General features: G+C 50.8%; 2 protein-coding genes, 1 non-coding gene and 1 pseudogene across 4 annotated transcripts; 1 reads left to right on the top strand and 3 right to left on the bottom strand.

Moving 5' to 3' along the window:
• Positions 1 to 583: 583 nt before the first annotated feature.
• On the bottom strand, positions 584 to 8,270 carry Tafazzin (tafazzin, phospholipid-lysophospholipid transacylase). The gene is made up of 11 exons (XM_042667472.1): positions 7,823 to 8,270; positions 7,519 to 7,647; positions 5,844 to 5,889; positions 5,534 to 5,619; positions 3,028 to 3,108; positions 2,909 to 2,950; positions 2,688 to 2,750; positions 2,506 to 2,558; positions 1,718 to 1,795; positions 1,485 to 1,609; positions 584 to 596 (listed from the first exon to the last, which is right to left on the bottom strand). The coding sequence occupies exons 1-10, from the start codon at positions 7,929 to 7,931 to the stop codon at positions 1,508 to 1,510; spliced, it is 789 nt and encodes a 262-aa protein (XP_042523406.1). The 5' UTR covers positions 7,932 to 8,270; the 3' UTR covers positions 584 to 596; positions 1,485 to 1,507.
• Positions 8,271 to 12,856: 4,586 nt separating this feature from the next.
• On the bottom strand, positions 12,857 to 15,114 carry Rpl10 (ribosomal protein L10). 2 transcript variants are annotated; one of them, XM_042667470.1, is made up of 6 exons: positions 15,006 to 15,113; positions 14,213 to 14,271; positions 14,017 to 14,124; positions 13,799 to 13,937; positions 13,159 to 13,321; positions 12,857 to 13,077 (listed from the first exon to the last, which is right to left on the bottom strand). In XM_042667470.1, the coding sequence occupies exons 1-6, from the start codon at positions 15,026 to 15,028 to the stop codon at positions 12,925 to 12,927; spliced, it is 645 nt and encodes a 214-aa protein (XP_042523404.1). In that variant the 5' UTR covers positions 15,029 to 15,113; the 3' UTR covers positions 12,857 to 12,924. The 2 variants fall into 2 exon arrangements, with proteins under 2 accessions (XP_042523404.1, XP_042523405.1); XM_042667471.1 differs by lacking the exon at positions 12,857 to 13,077 and having other exon boundaries at positions 13,217 to 13,310; positions 15,006 to 15,114.
• LOC122097084 lies at positions 13,370 to 13,504 on the bottom strand. Its single transcript, XR_006145465.1, has one exon. It is a non-coding gene; the product is annotated as a small nucleolar RNA SNORA70 (small nucleolar RNA).
• Positions 15,115 to 21,706: 6,592 nt separating the features above from the next.
• LOC122096998 lies at positions 21,707 to 21,980 on the top strand (annotated as a pseudogene).
• Positions 21,981 to 27,721: the final 5,741 nt, after the last annotated feature.

The following is a 27,721-nucleotide window of genomic DNA, read 5'->3' as shown; positions in this document are numbered from 1 at the left end:
GTGGCTCATGCCTGTAATCCTAACTATTCAGGAAGCTGAGATCTGAGGATGGCAGTTCAAAGCCAGCCTGGGCAGGAAAGTCCACGATTCTCTTATCTCCAATGAACCACTCAGAAAACCAGAAACGGCATTGTGGCTCAAGTGGTAGAGTGCTTGCCTTGAGCTGAAGAGCTGAGGGACAGCACCCAGGCCCAGAGTTCAAGCCCCACGACCAAAAAAAAAAAAAAATCACAGTACTAGATGTTCTTAGCTGGACACTCTCTGGAACTTCCAAACCCTTCTACCTCCTTAAAGTGACCTCGGTATTATGGAGTCAATTCACACTTAGGGTCTCCTAAATGTGGCCCCACCAGCTTGATCTAATTAGCTTTATTTTTCTTTCTTTCTTTCTGTGTGTGTGTGTGTATGCGCATGTGTACCAGTACTGGGCTTGAACTTGGCCTGGGCACTGTCCCTGAGCTCCTTTTGCTCAAGGCTAGAACTCTACCACTTAATCACAGCACCACTTCCATCTTTTTCTGTGATTAATTGGCAATAAGAGTTTCATGGACTTTCCTACTCAGGCTAGTTTCAAACCAAGATGCTCAGATCTCAGCCTCTTGAGTAGCTAGAGTTATAGGTGTGAGCCACTGGAACTGGGATGAATCCTCCTTTCTGGTCCAGTGGGTCACGTCCCATCCCTACAGAAAGGCCAAAGGTACAATGGCACAACATAGATGCTTTATTGTTTTAAAAAACATGAAAATCTAGACTCCAGGACATGAGAGGTACCAAGACAGAAAGGATAGAAAAGTGGGCGGGCCCCAGCACGGCGATGAGTGGCCAGCTCTTAGGCCCTTGCTGCAGGCTCTGCTCGGCTGGGCTTGACTTCTGGCCGAGAACTTTTCTTCCTGTCTGCAGGTGACCCAAGGACAGGCCTTGCCTAAAGACAGGCTCTGCAGTGGGGGAAGCTCAGGCAGAAAGAAGACATGGCTGACAGCCATCCCTGAGGAAGTAATGAGCAGCTCTTCCACTGGCAAGGGTAGGCAGGTGGGAGCCAGGCCTAGGGGCCTTATGGCCCTTGGGCCATAGTCCTAGCCAGGCCCCACCTCCCCCACCCTACTCATTGCTCACCTGCCTCCTTCACTCCCCGCCAACCCCAGGAGAGGAAGTGGGAAGGCAAGAAGGAAGGAGGCCCCTGCCTAAGCCTCTTCTTGCCTTCTTGGACAAGTGTGAGGAAGAGTCGAGCCCTCCTTTAACTAAAGAACCACAGAGGAGCTAGATGCTCACCAAGCAGAAGAGAGCATCCAGTAGTGGTTAGGAGCCAATCTGCCTAAAACCCGCATCTTAGCTAAAAGCAGCATCCATCCTCCAGCCCCAGGTTCATGCAAGGCAAAAAAGCCAATGGTGGCGCTGAGAGCCAACCAGGCTGGTACTGAGGTCCAAGCTCTGCCTCTTCCCATGCCTTAGAGGACACAGCCACTTCTTGGAGCTGAGGATTCCACAGCCAGACTGAGTGGGACAACGCCTATCTCCCAGGCTGGAAGTGGTGATGGAGCTGCTCGGCCTGTGTCTTCAAGCGTTGGAATTCCTCTTGAATGAAGTCTGTCAGAGCTTTGCGCATCTCCACCTAAGGATGAGGACGGGGCTGCCCTGTACCCCTCAGGGACCTTGGCCAAGGTGCCCTGGGAGGCTGAGGGGTGGGAGGGCTGAGGACAGCTACAAGGAGGACACTCACAGCTGACTTGTTCTCTGCCCGGAGCCGCTCGAGCACAGGCAGTGCACTGAAGGGCTTCCCGATCAGCACGGTGATTTTCTGTGGGGAGGCCGGCCGCCGAAGGTGACAAGGAGCAAGGAACTGTCCCCAGTCCCAGCCCAAGCAAGCTGGGGAGCCAGAGCCAAGTCCTACTCTGACATATTATGTGCTCCCCTAGGCCTCTTTCCCTCCTTAAAATACGCAGGTAGAGCTGGGCACTGGTGTCTCACTCCTGTAATCCTAGCTACGTAGGAGGCTGAGATCTGAGGATCATGGCTCAAAGCCAGCCCCAGCAGTGAAGACTGTGAGACTCTTTATTCCAATGAACCAGCAAAAAGCCTGAAGTAGATCTGTGGCTCATGTGGTAGAGTGTGCTAGCCCTGAACAAAAAAAAGCTCAGCAACATTGCCCAGGCCTGGAGTTCAAGCCTTAAAACTGGTGCGCACACACACACACACACACACACACACACACACACACACACACAAAGACACAGACACGCACGCACAGCCCAACACAATCCCAGTCCTGGCACTTGTCATATCTGATTTGCACCATTCCAACCCCGCAGCCTATCCCTACCCAGGCCTGGTTTTCTGTTACCATGGTAAACCTCTTGGTGCCAGGAAATTCCTATCTAGGCTCCCCTCAGTTCCTCTATTGTGGCTAAAGCTCAGCTCCTCCCACATCTGGCCTCTGGAGTATGGCTCAGAAGAGACAGCAGGCGGCCCAGCAGACAGAGACAGACAGGGGTCAGCAGATCTACTCACCTGGCCAAAGCGGGGGAAGTAGGGTGGGCTATTGGGAAGGACATCATTCATTCCTGCAGCGTGGTAGACAGGAGGCCAGTCACTAAGGGGAACAGGGCAGCCAGGGGCCACAGGGAGTCCTAGGTCCTCCACCCCAGTTGCCCTCTCTCTGCCACCTCAGACACCACCAAGGGAAGGCTCACCAACATGCCACAGCGGCAGGATGATGGGGTTTAGGTGACACTCGGCAATCAGGCGTCCAATTCCTGTCCGGGGGAGAGGCAAGGCAGTGTCATGAGCCAGGCCACACTTCCCTCACAGCCCCCGTGCAGTGCTTTCCCCTGCTGCTCCCAAGTGAAAGCTCGCACAGTGGACTCATCACCTGCCCCACACACCCAGCCAGAGGCGCGGCCACGGCACTCACCCCACTTGAAGCGCAGGAACTCGGAACTCATGTTCACTTTCCCTAGAGAGAGCGCACAAGGGGAGCTTGGGAGCCACGCTCAGGCACACCCAGGCCTCCAGCCAGCCAGCCCCACTGACCTTCTGGGAAGATGTGGACCCAGTCCCCATGGTTGAGCTTCTCTAAAATGAAGTCCATCCCCTTCTGGTACACTCCATCTCCTGCAGAAAAAGGTCTGTTCCCTTCAGTCTCCATTTTCTGGGGAAGAGGAGCCTGCCTTCAACACTCTCCACACAAAACCAGCTCCTCTCCCTGAAGCTCACACCTGGGGGACTCCGCCCTAAATTCCCCTTGTCAGACTTGCTCATCTCTCCCACCACACCATTCATTCACACCTTTGTTCAATATTCTCCTCCTCTCAAAGTAAAATAGCCTTGTCAGACACCAGTGGCTCACACCTGTAATCCTAGCTACTCAGGAGACTAAGATCTGAGGATCACAGTTCTAAGCCAGCCCAGGCAGGAAAGTCCATGAGAGTCTTATCTCCAGTTAGCTACCCAGAAAAAGCCAGAAGTGGAACGGTAGCTCAAAGTGGTAGAGCACTAGCCTTGAGCAAAACTGGCTCCTGGATAGTGCCCAGGCCCCAAGTTCAAGCTCCACAGCCAACCAAAAAAAAAAAAAAAGGAAAGAAAAGTGAAACAGACTCTGTTGGAGGTTTTGTTGTCTACAAGATTTTTGTTTGTTTTTTTTGTGTGTTTGTTTTTTTTTTTTGTCGGTCATGGGGCTTGAACTCTGGGCCTGGGCGCTGTCCCTCAGCTCTTCAGCTCAAGGCGAGTGCTCTACCACTTGAGCTACACCGCCACTTCCGGTTTTCTGGTGGTTTATTGGAGATAGGAGTCTCACGGTCTTTCCTGCCCGGGCTGGCTTTGAACCGCGATCCTCAGATCTCAGCCTCCTGAGTAGCTAGGATTACAGGCGTGAGCCACCAGCGCCCGGCTTGTCTACAAGATTTTTTTCCTAAGTGCTTGATGGTTTACTCTAGCCCAAAAATACTTCAGAGAGGTTTTTGTTTTCAGGGAAGCCTCAAAAGGGAGGGGCCAGCAAGAGGAATGATGCTGGAGGCCAGGGCCTCACTCTGGTGCCCCTGTGAGAAGGATCTGCTGCGATCATCCTGTATACCCTTTCCATATAGCTGAGGAGACAGATGCATATCACCACACCCAGCATTTTTTTTCTAAGTTGGTTAAGATGGAGTCTCTCAATGTCTATTTTTGTGCCTGAGCTGACCTCAAATTACTATCCTCTCTATCTCTGCCTGCCAAGTAGGATTACCATGCCCAGCTAGAAATGTGTGTGTGTGTGTGTGTGTGTGTGTGTGTTGTATGTGTGTATAGCTGGTCCTGGGGCTTGAACTCATTGTCTGAGTGCTGTCCCTGAGCCCTTTTTTGCTCAAGGCTAGTGTTCTACCATTTGAGCAGACAGTTATGCAGTTAATTGATTTTTCTGTCTGGGCTGACTTTGAACTGTGATCCTCAGATCTCAGCCTCATGAGCAACTAGGATGACAGGTGTGAGCCATTGGCATTTGGCCTAGAAATGGATTCTTAATCTGTTCTCTGAAAGACCTATTCTTTGGAAAGTTTAGGATTCCAGGAAGCTCAACCCAATCTAAACAGGTACCTGGCCTGCAGCTTACTCAGGAGTAGAGATGAAGAGTGATTACCTACTGAACTTTTCTCAAGGTATAGAAATATAGCAGTTCCCATTCTTTTTTTTTTTTCTTTGCTGGTCCTGGAGCTTGAACTCAGAGCCTAGGTACTGTCCTTGAGCTCCTCCTGAGTAGTTCAGTTTTCATTCTTGAGGTCATAATATACAAACAGATCTCAGAAGTCATCATAGGGGCTATTCCCTCTTTATCTAAATCCACTTAGGCAACCTAGCTATCGAGCTTGAGATGAGGATGGAAAATAATGTGCCTTTGGAGCAGCATTTCATACTTTTTAGCTTTTGCTAAATGCTAAAAATGCTATTTTTACTCCTTTTGTAGCTTATGTGAAATCACTCCATTACTTAAATGTATTACAAAGTCTTATGTATAAAGAAAAATGGAGGGCTAGGAATGTGGCTCAGTGGTAGAGTGCTTGCCCTGCATGCATGCAGCCCTGGGTTTGATTCCTCAGTACCACATAAACAGAAAAAGCTGGAAGTGGTGCTGTGGCTCAAGTGGTAGACTGCTAGCCTTGAGCAAAAGAAGCTCAAGGACAGTACCTAGGCCTTGAGTTCAAGCCCCAGGACTGGCACACGTGCGCATGTACACGCACACGTGCGCGCATGCGCACACACAGACACAGACACATATGCACTCTCTGCCATCAGTGAACCTGTATCAACTTCCTGAAGAGGCCTTGGATGATGCCTCCTTGAATTTGCACACCTCAGCTCCAAGCACATACAAGCAGCTGTAGAGAACAGATACCTCCTATGCACCATATCTCCTCTAAGCAGCCCCTGATATTTCTGCTGCCATGTTATGGCTTCCATATTGTCTTGCAGGGGTCCCTCGAGGACAGAGGCACTGGCCGCCAGCCTCCTTATCCCAAGGGAGGCCTGATAACCCTTAGAAGTTGCTCCCAGAGAAGCAGCTCACCTCGGCACACGGGCACACACTTGCCCAAGCTGAAGAAGTGGGAATGTAGCTCCTTAGTGAAGCAGATGTCTGCAGCTGCTGGGGTCCTAAAACAGACAGCCTCAGTCATCCCTTCCCACAGACTCACTGCTCCTTGCCCACCCCCAGCACGATGCCCACCAACATCAGCATGCACAGACCCAGATGAAGGGCCTGCGGGGCCCCGCCCCATACCCTGCCTGGACTGCTGGATGCCCTCTCCTGGGCAGAGGAGGACAAGGGCAAATCTGGGCAGACATGTGGGCAACTCAAGGGGCCCATTTCTCCTCACCAACGCATCAACTTCAGGTTCCAGATATGGCGGAGTTTCAGGATCCCTAGAGGAGAAGAAAGGCTTTACGCTCCAACTCACCTTGTCTTCACTGAGAATCCTTTTGTTACCCTATTTCAAGGAATGTGGGTGAAGGGCAGCAACATTTTCTACAAGCTAACATAGCATCTCCTAGAGCTTTGAGTTGAAACCTCAAGTTTCCCCTAACCTCCACAGCTTACTTATCCCCAAATCTGTTTATTTCCCTGAAATAAACATGGGGCTTGAACTCAGGACCTGGGCACTGTGCCTGAACTTTTGTGCTCAAGGCTATCACTCTACCACTTTGAGAGGCAACTCCACTTCCAGTTTGTGGGTGGTTGATTGGAGATAAGAGTCTCCAGACTTTCCTCCTGGGCACAGTGCCAGCAACTGGTGGCTCACACCTGTAATCCTGGCTACTCACCACAGCTCTACTTCCGGCTTTTTCTGTGATTAATTGGAGATAAGAGTCTCACGGACTTTACTACCCCAGCTTCAAACTGTGATCCTCAGATCTCAGCCTTCTTTTTTTTTTTTGGGGGGGGGGGTCCAGTCGTGGGGCCTGAACTCTGGGCCTGAGTGCTGTCCCTCAGCTCTTCAGCTCAAGGCTAGCACTCTACCACTTGAGCCACAGCGCCACTTCCGGCTTTTTTCTTTTTGCTTATGTGGTGCTGAGGAATCGAACCCAGGGCCTCAGGCATGCAAGGCAAGTGCTCTACCACTGAGCCACCTTCCCAGCCCTCAGATCTCAGCCTTCTGAGTAGCTAGGATTACAAGTGTGAGTCACCAGCAACCACCCCCTGATATATTTTAACCATGCCCATTCTTCTAAGCCTCTCCATCAATGTCACTGTGACCACCCTGGTCCAGGCTACTGGACAGCTCCAGGGCTTCCTTCCTTTCCTCCCCGTGTCCACCTGTGGCAATGCACAGATTCTTCTCATCTAGGCTCCAATACGACCAAGTGGCTTCCCATGAGCTGTAGTATAGACAGTCTGACCCCTCCCTCCTTTCAGCAGTGGGCACCCTTCTCTCTGATGGGTCACCCAGCCATCTGATGACCTGAACCAAGTAACCATGCACAAAATCAGCAAAATTGGCATTTCTAGGGCTGGAGGCATGGCTTAGGGCTAGAGTAAGTGCCCAACAACTGAGTGGCCTTGAGTTCATCCCTCAGTACTAAATTAAAAATAAATAAATAAACAGGAATTTCTAGGTGAGGCAAGCAGGCTCCTAAATGGGGCTGGTTGAGGGGTACAAACCCAAGTACAGTGCTGGAACCAGACTGCAAGTCACACAGCTCCTAGCTGTGTGAACATCTTTGACATGATACCCTGTCCTGCGAGTATCCTCTCCCTCCCACAAACTGTTCCCAAGACTGTGTAGGGCACCCAACAACTTAGAGAACAGAGTTCCAGTGGCATAAGAGTAAAATGAGAAGGAAAAAAATAAAAAAGCCGTGTGGCTATTTGCACATTCCTTCCAATTTTCTGAGCTCCTCTCCACAAACCAAGTTTCCATCCCTGAGGCACTGCAGAATCACAAGTGCCAGGACTATGCAAAGACCCCAGGAAGAAGCGAATTTATTCTTTTTCTATTGGCCCATCTGGCTTCTTTCCGTGCCTCCCTGTGCCAAGCAGTCTAACCCAGTTACCCCAGAGATGCGGGTCATCCATGCAGGACTGGTGATTGGAGACGGTGATGAGGGGGGTGGCAGGGCCTCGGTTTTCGATGAGCTCATAGAGCACTTCCTTGTTGTGGACGGTGAGGTGGTTCATATACTCTGGGAAGAAAGGAGGGGTGCTGTGGGTTTCCATTTACTCTACCCTGGCCCAAAGTTTGCCTCTGCCAGGCTACGTCCTCCCAATTTCCCCAAACCCAGTCCCCCCAATTTTGGCCAGGAGTAGGGGGGGGCAGGGATCCGTGCCAGACCCTGCTGTAGTCTCTGGCTCACTCACTGGTCCAGAAGCAGCTGTACGTGCCCACCAGGCCCATGACGACGCTGCTGGCCAGGGTCCAGGTGAGCGGCGGCACGGCGGGGAATGGCCATTTCACGTGGAGGGGCATCTCCTCCGGCCCCCCCCGCGCGTTCGGGTGCTCCCGCCACAGCGCAGCCACTCGCACCGACCTAGCTGTGTCCTCAGCCACTCAAAAGAGGACCTTGAACAGGCCCGCGCACGAACCGGGGCCGTTGCTCGACACCACGGAAGACTACACCAAGGTCACCTCGTGTGTCAACATCCGCCTAGCTCCGCTGTCTCCCCACACAGCAGCCGTCTCCGGGGCCAGATGCCAGACCTGCAGTCGGAGCGGCACCAAGCTGGAAACGGGATGGTAAAGGCGCCTGGATCTCACACCCGCCGGAAAGCAAGCCAAGGGGACCACGCCAGGCTCCCGGCCGCTTGTCGCAAATCGCGCCGCTTGACGGCAGTGGAGGCGGATCCGGTCCCGCCCCGCCCCACTCTGGCAAGTCCTTAGTTCTATTCTTTGAGGTGACAAGGGCCGCGCAGTACAACAGCTGGTGTGATCACATCTTTTTATTGAGGGAATATTCCCACAACATAGGATGAACCATTTATGATATTTTAGTATTATTACATAATATAGGCAACATGGACAATTCATATGTATTACATTATGTAATTTTACATAATTATAAACGTGCAATCTTATACTACTGCATGCGTGTACCATATGATGCATATATGCAATGCAGAATGTAATATGTGATAGTACATACAATGTATAACATATAGTGATACAGTAAGCTTTTTCTACATATGTGATATATTTTACATCAACACATGGCATTTTATACTATCACAATCCTGTCAAATGCTAAGACTAGTTCCAAACCATATTTGTCATCCATCCTTTTTTTTTGTCGCTCGTTCGATTCCTCAGCACCACGTAAGCAAAAAGAAAAAAGCCGGAAGTGGCGCTGTGGCTCAAGTGGTAGAGTGCTAGCCTTGAGCTGAAGAGCTGAGAGACAGCGCCCAGGCCCAGAGTTCAAGCCCCACAACTGACAAGAAAAATACAATAAAGCCATCCTCTATAAATTTTTTTCCTTTTTCTTTTTGTGCTGATCCTGGGGCTTGAACTCAGGACCTGGGCACTGTTCCTGAGCTTTTTTGGTCAAGGCTAGCACTCAACCATTTGAGCCACAGCTACACTTTCAGAATTTTGGTGGTTAATTGGAGATAGGAGTCTTTTTTTTTTTTTTTTTGTCGGTCATGGGGCCTGAGCTTTGGGCAAGGGCGCTGTCCCTGAGCTTTTCAGCTCAAGGCTAGCGCTCTACCACTTGAGCCACAGCGCCACTTCCGATTTCCTGGTCCCCCGGGCTGGCTTTGAACCGCGATCTTCAGATCTCAGCCTCCTGAGTAGCTAGGATTACAGGCGTGAGCCACAGGCGCACAGCTGCAAAATATTTTCAAGATGACCAACAGGAACGCTGTTCTGGTGTAACCATTCATCCAGTCAGGACTTGAGTGGACGGATCCCACCGCCCACACAGCGCCGACTGTCCCTTGCTTTAGGTCTTCACCGACCCAATGCTGGATGCAATGCCTAAGAACGTGAAGTCAAGGTAGGTGCTGGCAATCGAGGACCTCCTGTGCCCGAACAGGGCCAATTCCCTGCTAAGAGCTGCCTTACTCCTCCACCCAAGGGACGCCAGAGGTGGAGCTGAGGTGCACACATCTGGATTCCCTCTGCGCCGGTTCCATGTCGACGCTGTCCTTCTGCTCATTAAAGGATTGCTCCGTGACTCACGCTGCGGGCCGGCTGGAACATCTTCCCACACGGTCCGGGAAAGGCGGGGCCTGGGATGGACGGTGGGCGGGCAGGGCGTCTGTTCCCAGACTTAAGCCCGCCCGCTGGGTCCGCCACGGGGGGAGGAGCCAGAGCCTGTTCACTGGCCCACGGGGGTTGGCTCTCAGGACGGCCCCCTGGAATCTGGAAACAATTTTTTCGTTTTCCCCTCAAGTATGAAATCTGGGCCTAGCACCAGTGACTCACACCTGTAGCACACCTGTAGTCCCAGCAACTCAAGAGGCTAAGATCTAAGGATTATGGCTCCAAGCAGCCCAAGGCGGAAAGTGTGTGAGACTTCCATGTTCAATTCTTTTTTTTTTTTTTCTTTTTGTCGGTCGTGGGGCCTGAACTCTGGGCCTGGGTGCTGTCCTTGAGCTCCTGTGTGCTCAAGGCTAATGCTCTACCACTTGAGCCACAGTGCCACTACCTGGGCTGGCTTTGAACCATGACCCTCAGATCTCAGCCTCCTGAGTACCTGAGATTACAGGCGTGAGCCACAGGCACCAAACTGGGACTTTATCTTAAGGATAACATATCCCAACTGGGGAGAGATACACAGAGGTTACTCTATTCAAGGTTTCTGGGGCAGGGGGAAGGGGGACCGGGGAAGAATGATGTGCAGCTTTTTTTTTTTTTTTTTTGTATACTGGGTTAGGTCTCTGGGTTTCTGCTAGTTAAGCAGATGCTCTACTGCTTAAGCCATGGCTCCAGCCCAATTAAGCAGTTTCAAAGAATGACTGCCATTGACCAGTGGCTTGCACCTGTAATCCTAGCTACTCAGGAGGCTGAGATCTGAGGATCATGGTTCAAAGCCAGCCCAGGCAGGAAAATCCATAACTTGTTTGTCTGTGCCAGTCCCAGGGCTCAAACTCAGGGCCTGGGTACTGTCCCTGAGCCTCTTTGTGCTCAAGACTTGAGCCACTGTACCACTTCTGCCTTTTTGAGTAGTTTATTGGTGATAAGAGTCTCACGGGGATTTTTCTGCCCAGGCTGGCTTCGAACTGCAACCCTCAGATTTCAGCCTCCTGAGTAGCTAGGATTATATATGTGAGCCACCAGCACCCAGCTGCCTTGAGATGCATATCTCCGATTAACCACCAGAAAACCATACCCTTGAGCAAAACAGCTCAAGGACAGCATATAGGCTGAGTTCAAGCCCCACAACTGACAAATTAAAATAATGAGTCATAACAAGTTAAACACTGTCATTTCACTTCTACCAGGCTACTGATAAAATCAAGACAGTAGAATAACCAAGGGGGAAAAAAAAGACAGTAGAATGGTGGGGCAGTGCCACTTCAGGCTTTTTCTGTTTATGTGGTACTGAGGCCCAGGGCTTCATGCATGCTAAGCAAGCACTCAACCACTAGTGCTTTGGGGTGTGCGTGTGCGCGCATGCACATGCACGCGCCAATACTTGGGCTTAAACTCAGGATATTAAATACCTTTCTTGTCAAACTTATTACCCCTTCCCTCATTTTTCTCCTACTTCCCTGAGCTTTTTTGCTCAAGGCTAGTGCTCTACCACTTTGAGCCACAGCTCCACTTCTGGCTTTCTGGTGATTAATTGGAAATAAGTCTCAAGGGTCTTTCTTACCTGGGCTGACTTTGAACTGTGATCTTCAGATCTCAGCCTCTTTATTAACTAAGGTTACAGGCATGAGCCACCGGCACCCAACTTCTATGAAACTCTTATCTCCAGGTAACCAGCAAAAAGCCAGAAGTGGTAGCTCAACTGGTAAAGCGGCAGTCTTGAGCAGCAAAGATAAACAAGAGAACCTCATGTGTCAGCCCCCTGAGTAGCTAGGATTAGGCGTGAGCCACCAGCATCCAACTATGAATTATATCTTAATAAAAAAAAAAGTTGGAGCCAGGCACCAGTGGCTTACACCTGTCATCCTAACTATTTAGGAAGCTGAGATGCGAGATTGTAATTTAAAGCCATCCTGAAAATGGAAATTCCTCCTGGGAATGGGAGTGTGACTCAAATGGTAGAGTTCCAGCCTTGGGCAAAAAAGCTAAATGAGAACATAAGGTCCTGAGTCAAGCCCCATTACTGGAACTAAATAAATAGCTGTGGGTGGTGGCCTGAAGGCCCAGCTACTTGGGAGTCTGAGGTAGGACTGCTTGAGGCAATGAGTTCAAGAACAGCCTTAGCAACATAGCAAGACACCAGCTCAAAACCAGTGAGAGCCAGGCACCAATGGCTCACGCTACAGGAGACTGAGACCTGAGGATTGAAGTTCAAAGCCAGCCCAGTTACAAATCTGTGAGACACCTATCTCCAATGAACCACCAGAAAACTCTAAGTGGTGCTGTGGCTCAAATGGTAGAGCACTAGCCTTGAGCTGAAGAGCTCAGGGACAATACCCAGGCCCAGAATCCAAGCCCCATGACCAACAAAACAAAAACAAAAACCAGCAAGGGATCAGGATGCTAGTGGCTCATCTTTAATGCTAACTACTAGGCTCAGATCTGAGGACTGAGGCTCCAAGCTAACCCAAGCAGTCTATCAGCAAAACCTGGAAGTGGAGTTGTGACTCAGGTGGTAGATTACCACTGTGCCTCACTGAATCCTGCTGTGCAAGCAGGGCTGCCAGTCAAGCCCCACACACTGCATTCTGTCCCTCAGGATGTCACCTCTTCTCAGCCAGTCCTAACACGGCCAGGGCTTGCTGGTCAAGATGTGACTAACACGTGCTTTTTTAACTCAAATCCTAGACTCCCTTGTGGTTACTCCCAAGTACAGCCCTTCAATCTGAGTTTTTGCTTTGGCGTTAGAAAATAAGATAGGCGCCGGTGGCTCACACCTGTCATCCTAACTACTCAGGAGGCTGAGATCTGAGGATCGCGGTTCAAAGCAGCCCGGGCAGGAAAGTCTGAGACTCTTATGTCCAATAAACCACTAGAGGAAGTGGCGCTGTAGCTCAAGTGGTAGAGTGCTAGCCTTGAGCGGAGGGACAATGCCCAGGCCCAGAGTTCAAGCCCCATAACCTGGAAAAAAAAAGATAGGCTAAAGTCTGACAGCAGCACCAGAGACACAGTCGAGTCTTCTGGCTAGCACTGATGGAGCACATGCCCCACTAGCTGGTAAGACCTTGAATTCAAATCCCAGCACTAGTACCCACTGGCGTCCAAACTCCAGTGCCACCCAATGAAGAACCAGATGGCAAGACATATTAGACATAATGCAAGTTTTATTGGGGATGATTGAACGGGGGTGATATAGCTCAGTGGATGGAGGCCTTCATGAGTGCAGGGCTCGCCACTTATCCAGAGGACCACGATTCGGGATGTATTTGACTCCACAGCCATCAGGGATGAGGCGCTTCTCAGCTACCATGTCTTCAAACTCATCCGCGTTGAACTTGGTAAAGCCCCACTTCTTGGAGATGTGGATCTAGGGAGATGGGAAAGGACGAAGGTGAGATGAACAGGGACAAGCAAAGAAAGGTAAGATGGGGCTTGTAGTACTACTCACCTTCTGACGACCAGGGAACTTGAACTTGGCCCTGCGTAAGGCCTCAATTACATGTTCTTTATTCTGCAGCTTGGTGCGGATGGACATGATTACCTGGCCAATGTGAACCCTGGCCACAGTGCCCTGGGGTTTCCCAAAGGCACCCCGCATACCTGTCTGGAGCCTAGGTAGGGGGACAGTATAAAGTCAGAGTCATGAAAATACACTGGAAAACTGTCTCCAAGGTCCCTTAGGGCAACCCATACAAGCAACAGGCTGCATACACTACCAAGGAGGTTGCTGTTTGCAACCAGTGCACACCACGTCCCCATGAGAAAAGGAAACTGGTCGGCTTAATTGGCTGCAGAGGATTCCAAGTGATGGTTGAGGCCCCACAAAGTGCTATAGACAGCTTGCCAGCTCCAGGCTTGCTGGAGCATGGTTATGATCATGCTCATAGTGGAGCTCTCTCTCCGACCTCCTCCATCTCTATCCCAGAAACTGCTAAGCTTTAGCCCTATTTTTTTCTGGCTGGTTATCTAGAGGAGCCAGTTCTGCTGACATGCGCTTGCCAGCTCTTGTGTAGTTGTGTCTTAAGTCACCACAAAAGCGTTTTGAGCTTCCTCCCTGATGAAAATTTCAAGCCCAAGCCTCAGCTCACCTGTCAGCCCCAGCGCAAGACAACATCTTGTTGATGCGAATGACGTGGAAAGGATGCAGTCGTACTCGAATATGAAAGCCATCTTTGCCACAACTTTTTACCATATACTTGTTGGCACAAATACGAGCAGCCTCCAGGGCTAGGAGCAAAGAGGAAGGCAGGAAATTGAGGGTCATGCTTAATAGTGTTCATCCCCACAAAAACCAAGCCGACCTCACCTTCAGAGGAGAGCTGCTCATATTCATCTGACACCATGTGCCCACAAAGTGGGAACTCATCCACTTTTGCCTTCTTCCGCCCCAGGTCAAAGATGCGGATCTTGGCATCTGAAAAAAGAAGTTGGCTAAATGTGCAGTGTTCATAAGGCATCTGACTAAGCAGGGTCAAACCGGTGTGGGAGGTATTACTGCTTACCAGGGACACCTCGACAAAAGCGAGACTTTGGGTACGGCTTGTTCTTACAATACCGGTAACTGCAAAGGAAACAAAACAAGAGATAGTGGATAAACTGGATAAACTGAACTCCACAACTGCCCCTCAAGTACACACAGCTGGTCTCCAGTGAGCCTTTTATGCTTTCTCGGCATTGTTACTTTAAGTTTTCCACTGCATTGACAATTTTAACAAGAATCTGAACGAGGTCAAGTAAAATATAATCCTTCACCAACACACCCCAGCGCGGTGCGCTCCACGTTCCCTACGAGTTGCCAACTCGAGACTTCCGAGCACGTGATAGAGAACTGCAACAAGAAAGGCACCCGGCGCCCCCTGCAGCATGCCCGAGGCGGCACCGAGCGCTTCTCTCCCGTTGCCCTTCGTGTCCGGAGGCCGCAGGGCACAACGTCCGGAAGTAAAACAGGTTCGGCACAAAAAGACCCAGAAAACCATGCCCCTCAAATGCGGAAAACTTGCTGACTGGCGCGCGGCACGCAACCCGTCTCCCACCCCAATACTGGCGCCGCCATGCATTCGTGAGCCAATTGGGCGCCAAACAACAAAACCGGGGAAGCGCCTTAAAGTAACTTTTAAAGAAAAGGAATAGCATCAGCAATGAACAAAGGCAAACAGAAGTAGCATGGAAAACATGGAGTCAGTTCCCAGGACCAGACCGCCACGGTGTGGAGGCTCCACCCAATGGCCATGTATGGGACCAAAAGCAATTATCCCTCCCTTTCTCTAGCAGTGAAATAAAAATGATCCTACTCACCACCGGGCGGGGCGGCGACCCATGGCGACACCAGAGTCTTCAGTGGCTGCAACGACACAAGATTGGGGTAGCAAACGAAGGCAGGTTTCAAACCCCCCCAAAGAGAAAAGACAAGGGTATTCAACCACGAGCCGCCGTGCGTACTCACCGCGCCGGAGGAAAAGAGGCGCTCCCACGCTTGCGCATTCCTTATATAGGCGGACTATCTTCCAGCACGAGGACCATAGAGTTTCAGCGAGTGGGCGGGTGGACACTCTATCATGGAACTCGACCATAGATAAACTGTCACTCTGCGCCTGCGTAAAGGAGGGGCTTCTTACAGACTCCAAACGGGGTGGTGACTAGGCACCAGTCAACGGACTGGTTGTTAGCCAATGGGGTTTCGACACATCAACTCAAAAAGTCAGCTTCCGGCTGGCCATCTTGGACAGAAAATTGTTAACAGGCTTTATCGTAACTTTATTTCATGACACGAAAGCAAAGTAGTCTGGCAGGACCCCCGCCGCAGCGTAGGTGTCCTCCAGCTTGAATACACGGACAAGTACTCCAGGATTTCCTCCAGGCGATATAACCTGGCAGGAAAGCCCAAGAATGAGATCCCCACTCACATTCCTTTGTCAGCAAGGAAGTCGTGGAGCAGGCGACCCACCCCAAAAGCTTCTCCTTAACCCAAGAGCACTGAAAGCCTTTTATGAGCAACCATATGCCATATTCCCATCTCCCGGTGACTGGGGAGTGTGCGCCTTCGTAAAGACAAAAGGCTAACCAGTCTCCATGGGGAATTACAGTCCTGGAGACCTCGTAGGCACAACTAGGCACGAGCTAGGCGGGGGAAGAGCTTTCCCAGGGGAGAGTTGGAGGAGTGGGAGGAAAAGGGACTCATAACCACAAGCACTACCTCTTCCATAGCGGTGTGGCTTCAGAAAGCGGGAGGCGCGGTCATGTGGCCCCGGGCCCCGCCCCAGTTCCGGCCTACCGGATCTCTAGCGCCCCCTGGCGGGAGCTCCACCTTCTGCAGCTTCCTAGTGTGGCGGCTCTCAGCCCCACCCGGCCGGCCCGCCAGACCGGTTCACAAAATGCCACTGACCGGTTCTTCGCTTCGCGTCAACACCACCCCCTCAGCACATTCACGGGGCAAGCTCTGAGGAAAGGTGGGCGGAGCTTCCGGGCGCCTGGTAGGGGGCGTGGCTTCCACTGCACGCCTGCGTTATGGGGGCGGGGTGAGGTTTCTGTGGAGTGTCTTCCCTTGCCCTCTGACAGGTGTGGCCTATGTTTAGCAAATGGCCGCAGCTCTTTTTGGGGAATGCTTATGAAGACTTGTGGCATACACTCACAGCTGTGGCAACCAGGAAAGACCAGGGAAACCAAACATGGAAAGCGGCAGTCAGGAATTCAGAGACAGCCACGGCATTACTGAGTAGCTCAATTAGAAACACAGCAGCGTTTTCTTCTTGGATTTAAGCCTCACACTTGCAAGCTGCAGTAAAAGAGCAGCTCTCTTCCACTGACCCAGTTCCTTGCCCGAAATAATTACTATGATTTGGAAACTGAGCAACTGAGCAAGGTTATCTTAAATGACATCTGTCCATCAAAAACAAACACTTGAAAAAGTGGATTCTAGCCTACCGCCGGTGGCTCACGCCTGTAATTGTAGCTTCTTAGGAGGTTGAGATCTTAGGATCATGGTTCAAAGCCAGCCGGGGCAGTAAAGTCTGTGAGGCTCTTATCTCCAATAAGCCACCAGAAAACCGGAAGTGGTGCTGTGGCTCAAGTGGTAGCTGAAGAGCTCAGGGACAGAGCCCAGACACAGATATCAAGCCCCACGACTGACAAAAAAAAAAAAAAAGGTCAGGTACATGACTCCCAGAAATAGTATATTTGTGATTGTATATTTCATTTGTTTTTCATTTCATTTTACCTGATTTTGTTTTGATACCAGTCCTGGGGCTTAAATTCAGGGCCTGGACAATGTCTCTAAGCTTTGCTGCTTAAGGTTAGTGCTCTACCACTTGAGTCCTAGCTCCACTTACAACTTTTTGGTAGTTAATTGGAGGTAAGAGTGTCTAGGACTTTGCTGCTCAGGCTGGCTTCAAGCTTCAATCCTGAGATCTAGCCTCCTAACTAGCAAGTATTACAGGTGTGAGGGACCAGTACCCAGCTTTCATTAAGTGTGGTTGACCAGGGCTAGCGCCCTACCACTTTGAGCCACAGTGCCATGTCATTTTCTGGTAGTTAATTGGAGACAAGCCTCACAGATTCCGTCTACGCTGGCTTTAAACCATGATCCTCAGATCTCAGCCGCCTGAGTGAGTAGGATTATAGATATGAGCCAACAGAGCCCGCCTATTTTACATGTGTGCAAATATATATAATGTGTATATTTCTTTTTTTTTTGGGGGGGGGGTCCAGTCGTGGGGCCTGAACTTTGGGCCTGGGCGCTGTCCCTCAGCTCTTCAGCTCAAGGCTAACGCTCTACCACTTGAGCCACAGTGCCACTTCCGGCTTTTTTCTTATGTGGTGCTGAGGAATCGAACTCAGGGCTCAGGCATGCAAGGCAAGCGCTCTACCACTGAGCCACCTTCCCAGCCCTAATGTGTGTATTTCTAAATATACATGTATGTGTACACACACACACACACACACACACACACACACACACACACGGGAGCTGACTATGAGCTTCTTTTGCTCAAGAATACTACTCAAGGGGCTGGGAAGGTGGCTCAGTGGTAGAGTGCTTGCCTTGCATGCCTGAGGCCCTGGGTTTGATTCCTCAGCACCACATAAGCAGAAAAAGCCAGAAGTGGCACTGTGGCTCAAGTGGTAGGGCACTAGCCTTGAGCTGAAGAGCTGAGGGAAGCACCCAAGCCCAAAGTTCAGGCCCCATGACTGACAAAAAAAATACCACTCCACCACTTGAGCCAAATCTCTACTTCCAGATTTTATAGTATGTTGTTGAAAGATGAGCCTCACAGATTTCCCAGTCCAGGCTGGCTTTGGATCATGATCTTCACTTTTCATCCTCTTGAGTAGCTAGGATTACAGTCATGAGTCCTAGTGCCCAGCCTCATGTGTTATTTTTTTAAGAGTATTGTTACTATTATGGTCATGTTTGGTCCTCAGCTCCATCCACACCTGGGCCCTCCTCCCATTCCTGGAGCGCCTCCTTCTCTCCACCCAGACCCACCTGAACTCCCATCTGTTAGGGTTTTAAAAGAGGTAGCCGAGTAAGAACAGCACCAGCTCGCACGTGGTATTCAGGTAAGGGGTAGGTTTATTCAGTAGACCTGATGGGACCAGGCAAGGTTGGCAGTCCACGCGGCTGGCAAAAGAGAGAGCATCTGGCCCCCGGTTAGGCCCTATATAGGGTAGGGGGCGGGAAAGGGTGTGTCCAGGTAAAGGGAAGTGGGTTCAGGTGGGAGAAAGGTGTGGCCACATCAGGTTAAGATGTGACCTCAGTGGATGCTGATGTGACCTCTTCCAGGTGTCCCAGTTGCCTAGGTAACGCAGGTACTGGGCGGGGTCTGTTCGCCGTCCAGGAATGGGCCTTACACCATCTACCTCACTTCCTATCCCTCAGCCCCTCCTGCTACCTGGATGGGGACAGAGGCCATGTGCTCCCTCTTGGGGGAAATATGGCTCCTCTAATAAACCTTGTAATAATCTTTTCTCCTGTACCTGCCTGCCTCTGCATGGTCCCCTGGGATGGTTGTGTGGGATCCTCCGCTTTCAAGTATAACATGCTCTATTGCTCTCTTTACCTGACCTACACTGTGGCAGTAATTTTGTTGTTGTTGGTCAAGGGGCTTGAACCCTAGGCCTGGATACTGTCCCTGAGCTCTTCAGCTCAAGGCGAGTGATCTACCACTGGAGCCACAGCGCCACTTCCGGTTTTCTGGTGGTTAATTTTCTGTCCTGGCTGGCTTTGAACCCTGATCCTCAGATCTCAGCTTCCTGAGTAGCTAGGATTGAAGGCATGAGCCACTGGCGCCCAGCTTGGCAGTATTGTTTAACAGATTTCACTGAGGTTTCTTTTTTTTTTTTTTTTTTGGGTCCGGTTGTGGGGCCTGAACTCTTGGCCTGGGTGCTGTCCCTCAGCTCTTCAGCTCAAGGCTAGCACTCTACCACTTGAGTCACAGCACCACCTCCGGCTTTTTTTTTTCCTACTTATGTGGTGCTGAGGAATCGAACCCAGGGCGTTAAGCATGCAAGGCGAGTGCTCTACCACTGAGCCAACTTCCCATCCTTCACTGAGGTTTCTTATGTCATCTCCATACATAGTCTTTTTTTTTTTTTTGTCACTCGTGGGACTTGAACTCAGGGCCTGGGCACTGTCTCTGATCTCTTTTGCTCAAGGCTAGTGCTCTACCACTTTTAGAGACAGAACTGGGCTGGGAAGGTGGCTCAGTGGTAGAGCGCTTGCCTTGCATGCATGAGGCCCTGGGTTCGATTCCTCAGCACCACAGGGAAAAAAAGTCGGAAATGGTGCTGTGGCTCAAGGGGTAGAGTGCTAGCCTTGAGCTGAAGAGCTGAGGGACAGCTCCCAGGCCCAGAGTTCAGGCCCCACAACCAGACTCTTAAAAAAAAAGAAAGAAAAGAAACAGAACCATGAAAAATTTTAAAATTGGGGCTAGGAAGGTGGCTCAGTGGTAGAGCGCTTGCCTTCTGTGCATGAGGCCCTGGGTTCTATTCCTCAGCACCACATAAGCAAAAAGAAAAAAGCCAGAAGTGGTGCTGTGGCTCAAGTGGTAGAGTGCTATCCTTGAGCTGAAGAGCTGAGAGACAGCACCCAGGCCCAGAGTTCAGGCCCCAGGACTGGACCCAAAAAAAAAAAAAAAATTTTAAAATTAGTCACATTTCTGTCATTCTCTTTTCTTCTGTCTTTTATTTGTTGGTTGAAGATAGGGTGGGACTCTGTAACTATGTATGCATGAAATGAAGCAACTCAAGGCGTCATAATTATTTGTCTTCCTTTCTCCCAGACTCCACTGGGAGCACTGCCTAGGACACGTTCTAGGTGTGTGAGAGGCACTAGCCACACTCCTTGCCTAGTCAGCACTGGCTCAGCTGACCAGAAAACCCCAGCCCCACCTGCCTTGGAATCTGCAGCAAGCACTCACAAATTCTCTCCACCAGCAGGCTCCGCCCACTCTTGGTGTGGACCTGAAATTCCCACAGCTGCCTGAAGCAGAGGATGGCTGTGCCAGGGCCCGGTCCCCGGTGCAGGGCAAGGGCACCTGCTGTGGGAATTAAGGGGCACGAATGGTTCTTTGCCACCTTCAGCAGTGCAGCTGCTCAGAGGGCAGACTGGCACCTTTGGCTGATTGGCACACGGGGCTGCAAGGACCCTGTCTACACAGGCCCCAGGAATCTTGCTGTCCCAGTCAGGGAGGAGAGGGGAATTGCCAGCTTTCCACCTATTGGCTCTGCTTGCTGCCAGGCCTGGCTCCTCTCCTTTCTGCCCTACTCACCTGCTTAGAAGCCACTCCGGCATCCTTCCACTAGACCCCCTGTTTACGCAAGGAAATTCAGTGGCTACTCTCCTCCTCTAAGACCCCATGACCTTACTGCCAGCCCCGCCCCCAGCCCTGGCACTGTGCAAGGAGCTGCTGAATAATGCGCCAGCAGGAAGGACTTCCCAGAGGTGAGAGGCTGCAAGTACCAGAGCCTGTGCCCTCAGCCCTGGCACTGCAGCAGTTCCTTCCTGTCAGCAGCAGGGGCAAGTCCACCTCTCCCATCTGCATAATAGCCAAGGCTTTCTGGAACAAAACAGCACTAAGAATCCGGTCTTCTTGACTGTACGACAGGAAATGCACTCATTACCTGACTCATGTAATGAGAATCCCTCTGTGCATCATCTTTATCATAACAATAAAGTACATTTAAAAGAAGAAGAATTGGGTCTTCTTGCTGGGTGCTAGTGGTTCACATCTCGAATCCTGGCTACGTGGGACACGGAGCGCCTCAGTGAGAGGCGCATCAAGGAGGGCACTTTTCCTCCAGCCTTGAGGAAAGGCCTCTGTGAACACAAAAAGACAAGCAACCACACAAGGGGCCGGGGTGCTGCTCAGCCGTAGGGCTTTTCTCCCATGTGAAGGCACCAAGACCCTGGGCAGGAAAAAGGAAACCGTTCATGAAGTGAATCAGCTGAAGAGAGCCATGGGCTGCTGACAGAAATAAAAAGTCAGATGCTCTCTTAGCCACTGTCAGTGAAGCCAGCTGCTGAAAACCACCGACACTGCAGTCTCACTGCTACAGCCACAGGCAGAAGCCACTGGGGGGTTCCCACAAGCCACTATTCCAGGATATGACTCAGATCCAGGCCATTTTGTGCATCAGCCAGCCATCTGGAGACAAGGGCTCTCCAAGGCTGGGACCGAAGGAGCTGGGTGCCCCCCGCCATGTGTCTCAAAAGCCCTAGTGTCTTTCCATCACCCTCCTTCACACCATACACAGAGGTAAAATCAAAATGGTGAAACAGAGCCAGGCTTTGGGGCTGTTTGCCTGGGACCTGAACACGCCCCAGGCAGAAGTAGTATATTCCAAGCCAGCCAGTGCTATAGGGGAAGACCCTGTCTCAAACATCAACACAAAAAGCAAGAAGCAGTGTGAAGAAGAGGTGAGAACCACCCCAGATCCAAGATGAAAGCCCCACACCACTGCATCCTTGCTCAGCTCAGCATCTCCTTCCCACTGCCATCATGCCCAAGGGAAAGGCTGAAGGTACTAAAGGCTAACGGAGATAAAGCAAAGCTGAACCAGCCACAGAAAAGATCCACCAGGTTGTCTGCTAAAACTGCTCCTCCAAAGCCAGAGCCCAAGGCTAAAAATGCCCCTGCAAAGAAGGGAGAGAAGATACCCTGAGGGAAGCAGGGGAAAGCCAGTGCTGGCAAGGATGGGAATAACCCCGCAAAAAATGGAGATGCCAAAACAGACCAGGCCCAGAAAGCTGAAGGTACTTTAGATGCCAAGTAAAGTGTGTGCATTTTTGATAACTGTGTAGTTCTGGTGACTGGACAGTTTGGGATACAGTTTTTAATCAAGTTTTATAAAAATTGGGGCTGTGAATGTGGCTTAGTGGTACAGTGCTTGCCTAGCATGCATGATGCCCTGGGTTCAATTCTTCAGTAGCACATAAACAGGAAAACCCAGGAGTGATGCTGTGGCTCAAGTAGTAGAGTGCTAGCCTTGAGCAAAAGAAATGCAGCGATAGTGCCCAGGCCCTGAGTTCAAGCCCCAGGACTGGCAAAAATCATGCTGAATTGTTTTACTTTTTTTTTTTTTGCCAGTCCTGGGCTTGAACTGTGGGCCTGGGCACTGTCCCTCAGCTCTTTTAGCTCAAGGTTAGTGCTCTACCACTTGAGCCACAGTGCCACTTCCAGTTTTCTGGTGGTTAATTGGAGATAAGAGTCTGACGAACTTTCCTGCCCCAGCTTTGAACCATGATCCTCAGATCTCAGCCTCCTGAGTAGCTATTATAGGCATGATCCCTCAGTGCCCTGTTTCATTGGGTTTTACACCAGCTTTCTGATTTTGGCAGTCCATACAAGAAGGGAGTCTGAGAGTTGTTGTATAGTGTGTACATATATATAATATTTTATATATATGCATATTATATATATATATATATATATATAAGATTGCTCATGTCTGGCCTGAAATACTATGATTGTTTATAAAAACTACCTTTAATACAGCTGAATACAGTTTGGTAGAAAGGAAGAAAGAGGGGGGGAAGGAGAGAAAGAGAGAGAAAAGAAGGAAGGAAGGAAAGGTAAGGAAGGAAGGAAAGAAAGAAAGAAGGAAAGAGAAAGGAAAAGAAAAGAAGAGAAAGCAGGCAAGCAGGCAGGCAAGAGAGCCAAAGCAGAATCACAATTCTCAGATGGAGTATGCTCCTCTAACGTGTGTGTGGACACCATGACAATGCGTGACCCAGAAATCATACAGCAATAAATTGAATGTCTGCTTACAAAAAGGAACCTAGAACTTTCGACAGCCAACATCGCAGTTATTCCGAAGGGACAGAAAGAGATTCTGGCAACTTTGGGGGGGGGGGGCGAACAGAATCCTTCGGTGGCTCTGGGGAGTGGGGTGAACCACCAGCTGCTACTGAAAGCTGAGGGGCGCCACAGTGGGATCAAGTGTACCCGTGCTTCTGGAGCCAGTGGTTGCGCTCCAGCTACACCACCATGAGAAGCCCTCGCCCGTCACCCAGCGCCAGCCGGGGTGTGGCTACTGGCAGGCCATTTGCAGAAACACTAGGTTGTGCAACATGGGGTGCGCAGCCCGCGGCAGCGGCAGCAGGCCGCCCACGCGACAGCGGGCACTCCATTGGGCAGAGTAAGTGTCTGTCACATGCACGGGCGGGACTTCTCCTTCGACTGAGCTTCCGTATTGGTGGAGTTAGCCAGCACGGATGAGCAAGAGTGCGGGCCCAGCTTCCGGGAAGTAAGCTCTCTCCACCCGGGGAGGCGGAAGTGGAGGTGGGCCGACCCAAATTTCGTGGGCCTCCGTGCTGGGAACAGTGTGGCCAACGCCCTCTTACCCTGGGAGTAGGGTGTCCCGACTCTCTAGATACAGTGTCTGAGGCATGAAGCCGACAGGTATGCGCCGGGACCCAGCCGCGGGAACTTTGGGGTGTCCGCCCGCCCCTCCCCTTCCCTAACAAGGCTGGTGGTAAGGATCACTCAGGCCTTCTAGAAGGTCCAGGAAGATGTGCTCCCCACGGAATTCAGGAGAAGGGGATTTAGGGGAGACGCCGTCCCACCATTGCTCTTTCCACCACGCCCTCATCCTGGCTCGGGGCGCGGTCACGTGGCCTCGGCCCCCGCCCAGTTCAGGCCTCCCGGTTCTCTAGCGCCCCCTTGCAGGAGCTCCACCTCCCGCAGCTTATTAGTTTGGCGGCTGTCAGCCCCACCGCTGGGTTCACAAAGTGCCACTGAGCCAGCCCAGCTGGAGTGCCCCATTCTGCTCCAGGCTCCAGGACCACACAGTGTAGGGCATCAGCTGGAGTCCTTTAGTTCTTGCCTCTGCGGTCAATTGGGAAAGCTCCGCAGAGAGTGCATTTGAGCATGAGTCATCTCTCATTCTGGTTCATGTGAACACTTGTCCAGCTTATGCCAAGATGCATTGGCCCAGAGAGGATGCCAGCCCCACCTGGAGTTTTGAGTTGCCGCTGCCCCTCCCCATCTGGGAGACCCCAGTTAATGGGTGCTACTGTCCAGACCAGTCCCTGGGAGCATCCATGCTCTGCTGGCCTAGCACTGGTTGGTCTATGTGTTGCTGCTTTTCCAGAGGTGTGTGGTTTTGGGGACACAGCATCTTACTGCTGGGGACCTGCTGTAGAAACTCTGCCTTTCCATTTGCAGTCCTCTCCTGGGCCTCTTCTCTTAGCCCGGCCTGGGCCTCTGCCTAATGACTTCTTCTCTATGGTAGAATAGGAGCTGCTAGTCACATCTCGTGGTGCTTTCTCATATTCACTTGTCTCTTGCCTTTGTTGCCTGCAATTGTTTGGGCTCAGCCAGAGGATTTTGGTTTTTGTGTTGTCAGAATATCTAGGCTATTCCTAATGGCTTTTGGACTTTGTTACTTCAGGCCACATACGGTGGACTTCCTGGGCTATTTTCCAACTTCTCAGTATTTGGTGACACTATGCTTCACATTTTCAACCAGTGACATTAGTTACATCCCATCTTTCTGAGGTACAAGCTCCCGAGGGGCTTTGTGGCTTTAGGGGAGGAGAGATAGACAGACAGAGGTCAGGAAGGGGCAGTCAGCATCAGGCCACAGATTTTTGTATGTGCGCCAGGGTTTGAATTCAGGGTCTTTGTACTGATCTTTTTCTTTGTTTTGTTTTTGCCAGACCTTGGGCGTGAACTCAGGGCCTGGACACTGTCCTTAAGCTTCCTTTGCTCAAGGCTAGCACTCTACCACTTGAGTCACAGTGCCACTTCCAGTCTTTTCTGGGTAGTTTATTGGAGATAAGAGTCTCACAAACTTTTCTGTTCAGGCTGGCTTTGAACTTCAATCCTAAAATCTCAGCCACCAGGGTAGGTAGGATTTTTTTTTCCCAGGGCTGAGGACCGAACCCAGGGCCTTATGCGTGCCGAGTGGGCGCCCTTCCACTGGGCTAAACCCCCAGCCCCAGGATTTTATAGGTGGGAGCTACTGGTTCCTGGCCACTGGGTTTTTTTTTTTTTTTGCCTGCCTTGGGGCTTGAACTCAGGTCCTGGGCACTGCCCTTGAGCTTCTTTTGCTCAAGGGTAGCACTCTACCACTTGAGCTATAGCACCACTTCTGGCTTTTTCTCTTGATGTGGTACTGAGGAACCGAACCCAGGGCTTCATGTATGCTAGGCAAGCACTGTACCACTAAGTCACATTCCCAGCCAGAGCTTTCTTGATCAGTGCTGGTGCACTACCACTTAAGCCATAGCTACACTTCTGGCTTATTGGTTAATAATTAGAAATAAGTTTCACCAACTTTCTTTCATGGTTTTTTAATTTTTGTATGTTGACTCTGGGGCTTGAACTCAGGGCCTGGATGCTATCCTTGAGCTTCTTTTGCCGATCTATCCCTCTTATCACTTGAGCCACAGCCTTTACTTTTTGGTAGTTTATTGAAGCTAAGAGATTAATGGACTTTCCTGACTGCCTGGCTTAGAAATGTGATCCTGCTGAGTAGCTAGGATTACAGGCAAGAGTCTCTGTCATCCAGTACAAGGGCTCTCTCTCTCTCTCTCTCTCTGGCCATTGTATATGTTGCACACTGGCCATGAACAGGACAGACCCTGTGTCTAAGGTGATTGTTCCCTCCCCTCCTCCACACACATACACACACAGTGGACTTATCTAAACTCAGCTCTATGGCCTCCTGCCCTCTCCAGCTGGGAAATTTCTATAGGCACCTCTCCCGCTCCTAGTGTTTAGCAAACTAGTAATGGGACAAGGGGCTGGACTTTACTGGGGACTTGGACTCAGGGCTTAGGCTCTGTCCCTTAGCTTTCTGCTCAGGGTTAGCACTTTTATACCTTACCACTTGAGCCAAAGCTTCACTTCTGGCTTTCTAGTGGTTAATTAAAGATCAGTGTTTTCCAAAATTCCTGCTTGGACAGGCATCAAACTGCAATCCTCAGATCTCAGGCTCCTGTATTATAGCTAGGATTACAGCTGTAAGCCACTAGCCACCAGCTGGATGTTATCTAGCTGTGTCCTGCCTGCTTCTTCTTTTTTTTTTTTTGGGGGGGGGGGGGTCCAGTCGTGAGACCTGAACTCTGGGTCTGGGCACTGTCCCTCAGCTCTTCAGGTCAAGGCTAGTGCTCTACCACTTGAGCCACAGTGCCACTTCCGGCTTTTTTCTTTTTGCTTATGTGGTGCTGAGGAATGGAACCCAGGGCCTCATGCATGCAAGGCAAGCGCTCTACCACTGAGCCACCTTCCCAGCCCCACTGCCTGCTTCTGGAATGGTGTCTCTAGGACTAGCCACCCTGAGCTCAAATTGCTGTCCAGCCTGTGGTGGAAGATGTCAGGACCCCATCAGCCTGGGTACTAGCCTACTGTGTGCTCCTCCTACTCCTTGTGGGGGAATCCATGGGGCATGGTTTCAAGAGGCTCTGGGCAGTTTGATCCAGCCCTCCTGTCCTTTCTTCTCTTCCATGTGGTCTTCCTAAATTACTAGCCTTTGGCTAAGGGCTCTGGTGTCCTGCCTGAATGGGACACCATTGGTTTAATGCAGGGGGAAGTTGACCTATAGGATGTGTCCTGGCCATAGAACCTAGCTTTCTGCATTTGCCTGCAAGTGAGTCTGTAGCAGTCCTTGGCTAGAGCTGACTGGGGTGCAGTGAGCTATCCAGATACCCACAGGAAAGTCTCATTGGGAGGTAGGACTTTGGACATTTGTTTTGGGGTGTTTTCCAGGGTAGAAAGCTCTGAGTTGGTGTGGGAGCCCATGGGCATGGCATGCAGAAGGGCAGTAGGCAAGTGGCCAAGCAAGCCCCACTGCACGTGTCAAGAGGGAGCTATGGTAAGGCCACTCAAGGAGGGAGGGAAGACCACATAGGACATCTAGGGTCAGGACACTGGGATTCCTTCAGAGTGACCCATCTGTCCACTGAAGGACCCTGAAGTCACTGCTTACAATAGACCCTTGTTTAGAGAATTGGTAGCATGTTCAAGATGCCGGGAACATGGTCTGGATAAGCAGTAGTTTCAGATTGTGGGCTGGAGACATGGATCAGTTGTAGAGTGCCTGCCTAGCAAGTGTGAGGCCCTGAGTTCTAAACAAAGTGCCCAAGACTATTTATCTGATCATTTCTACCAGGGGTTTTTCTGACCCCACCCTAGCCAGTAATAAGCTTCTTCTGCCTGGCATTTTGCCTCCTGAAACCTGGTCTTTTCTTTCTTTTTCTTTTTTTTTGGGGGGAGGGTCAGGTTGTGGGGCTTGAACTCTGGGCCTGGTCTCTGTCCCTCAGTTCTTCAGCTCAAGGCTGGTGCTCGACCATTTGAGCCACAGTGCTACTTCTGGTTTTCTGGTGGTTCATTGGAGATGAGAGTCTCAGGACTTTTCTGCCTGGGTTGGCTTTGAACTGTGATCCTTAGATCTCAGCCTCCTGAGTAGCTAGGATTTCAGGCATGAGCCACCAGCGCCCAGCTTCCTGGCCTTTTCTTAGACCCCATTCTACAAACATCACATCTCTGTCCTTGCATATTATAATCCAG

The sequence above is a fragment of the Dipodomys spectabilis genome, unplaced genomic scaffold (assembly GCF_019054845.1).
Source record: "Dipodomys spectabilis isolate Male_0828 unplaced genomic scaffold, ASM1905484v1 ptg000411l, whole genome shotgun sequence".
Classification (NCBI taxonomy): Eukaryota; Metazoa; Chordata; class Mammalia; order Rodentia; family Heteromyidae; genus Dipodomys; species Dipodomys spectabilis.
The sequence above is the reverse complement of the archived record's forward strand: the minus strand, read 5'-3'. Positions and strand labels throughout refer to the sequence as shown.

Excerpts from the sequence above, each read along its gene's own strand:
- Rpl10 (XM_042667470.1), bottom strand. The coding sequence starts at position 15,028 with ATGGGTCGCCGCCCCGCCCGGTG. Across the intron at positions 13,322-13,798 it reads TCTTGCGCTGGGGCTGACAG|GCTCCAGACAGGTATGCGGG; the intron begins GTGAGCTGAGGC and ends CCCCCTACCTAG. Across the intron at positions 13,078-13,158 it reads AGTTCCCTGGTCGTCAGAAG|ATCCACATCTCCAAGAAGTG; the intron begins GTGAGTAGTACT and ends CCATCTCCCTAG.
- Tafazzin (XM_042667472.1), bottom strand. The coding sequence starts at position 7,931 with ATGCCCCTCCACGTGAAATGGCCATTCCCCGCCGTGCCGCCGCTCACC. Across the intron at positions 2,951-3,027 it reads GGTCCACATCTTCCCAGAAG|GGAAAGTGAACATGAGTTCC; the intron begins GTCAGTGGGGCT and ends CGCTCTCTCTAG. Across the intron at positions 2,751-2,908 it reads GTTCCTGCGCTTCAAGTGGG|GAATTGGACGCCTGATTGCC; the intron begins GTGAGTGCCGTG and ends TCCCCCGGACAG.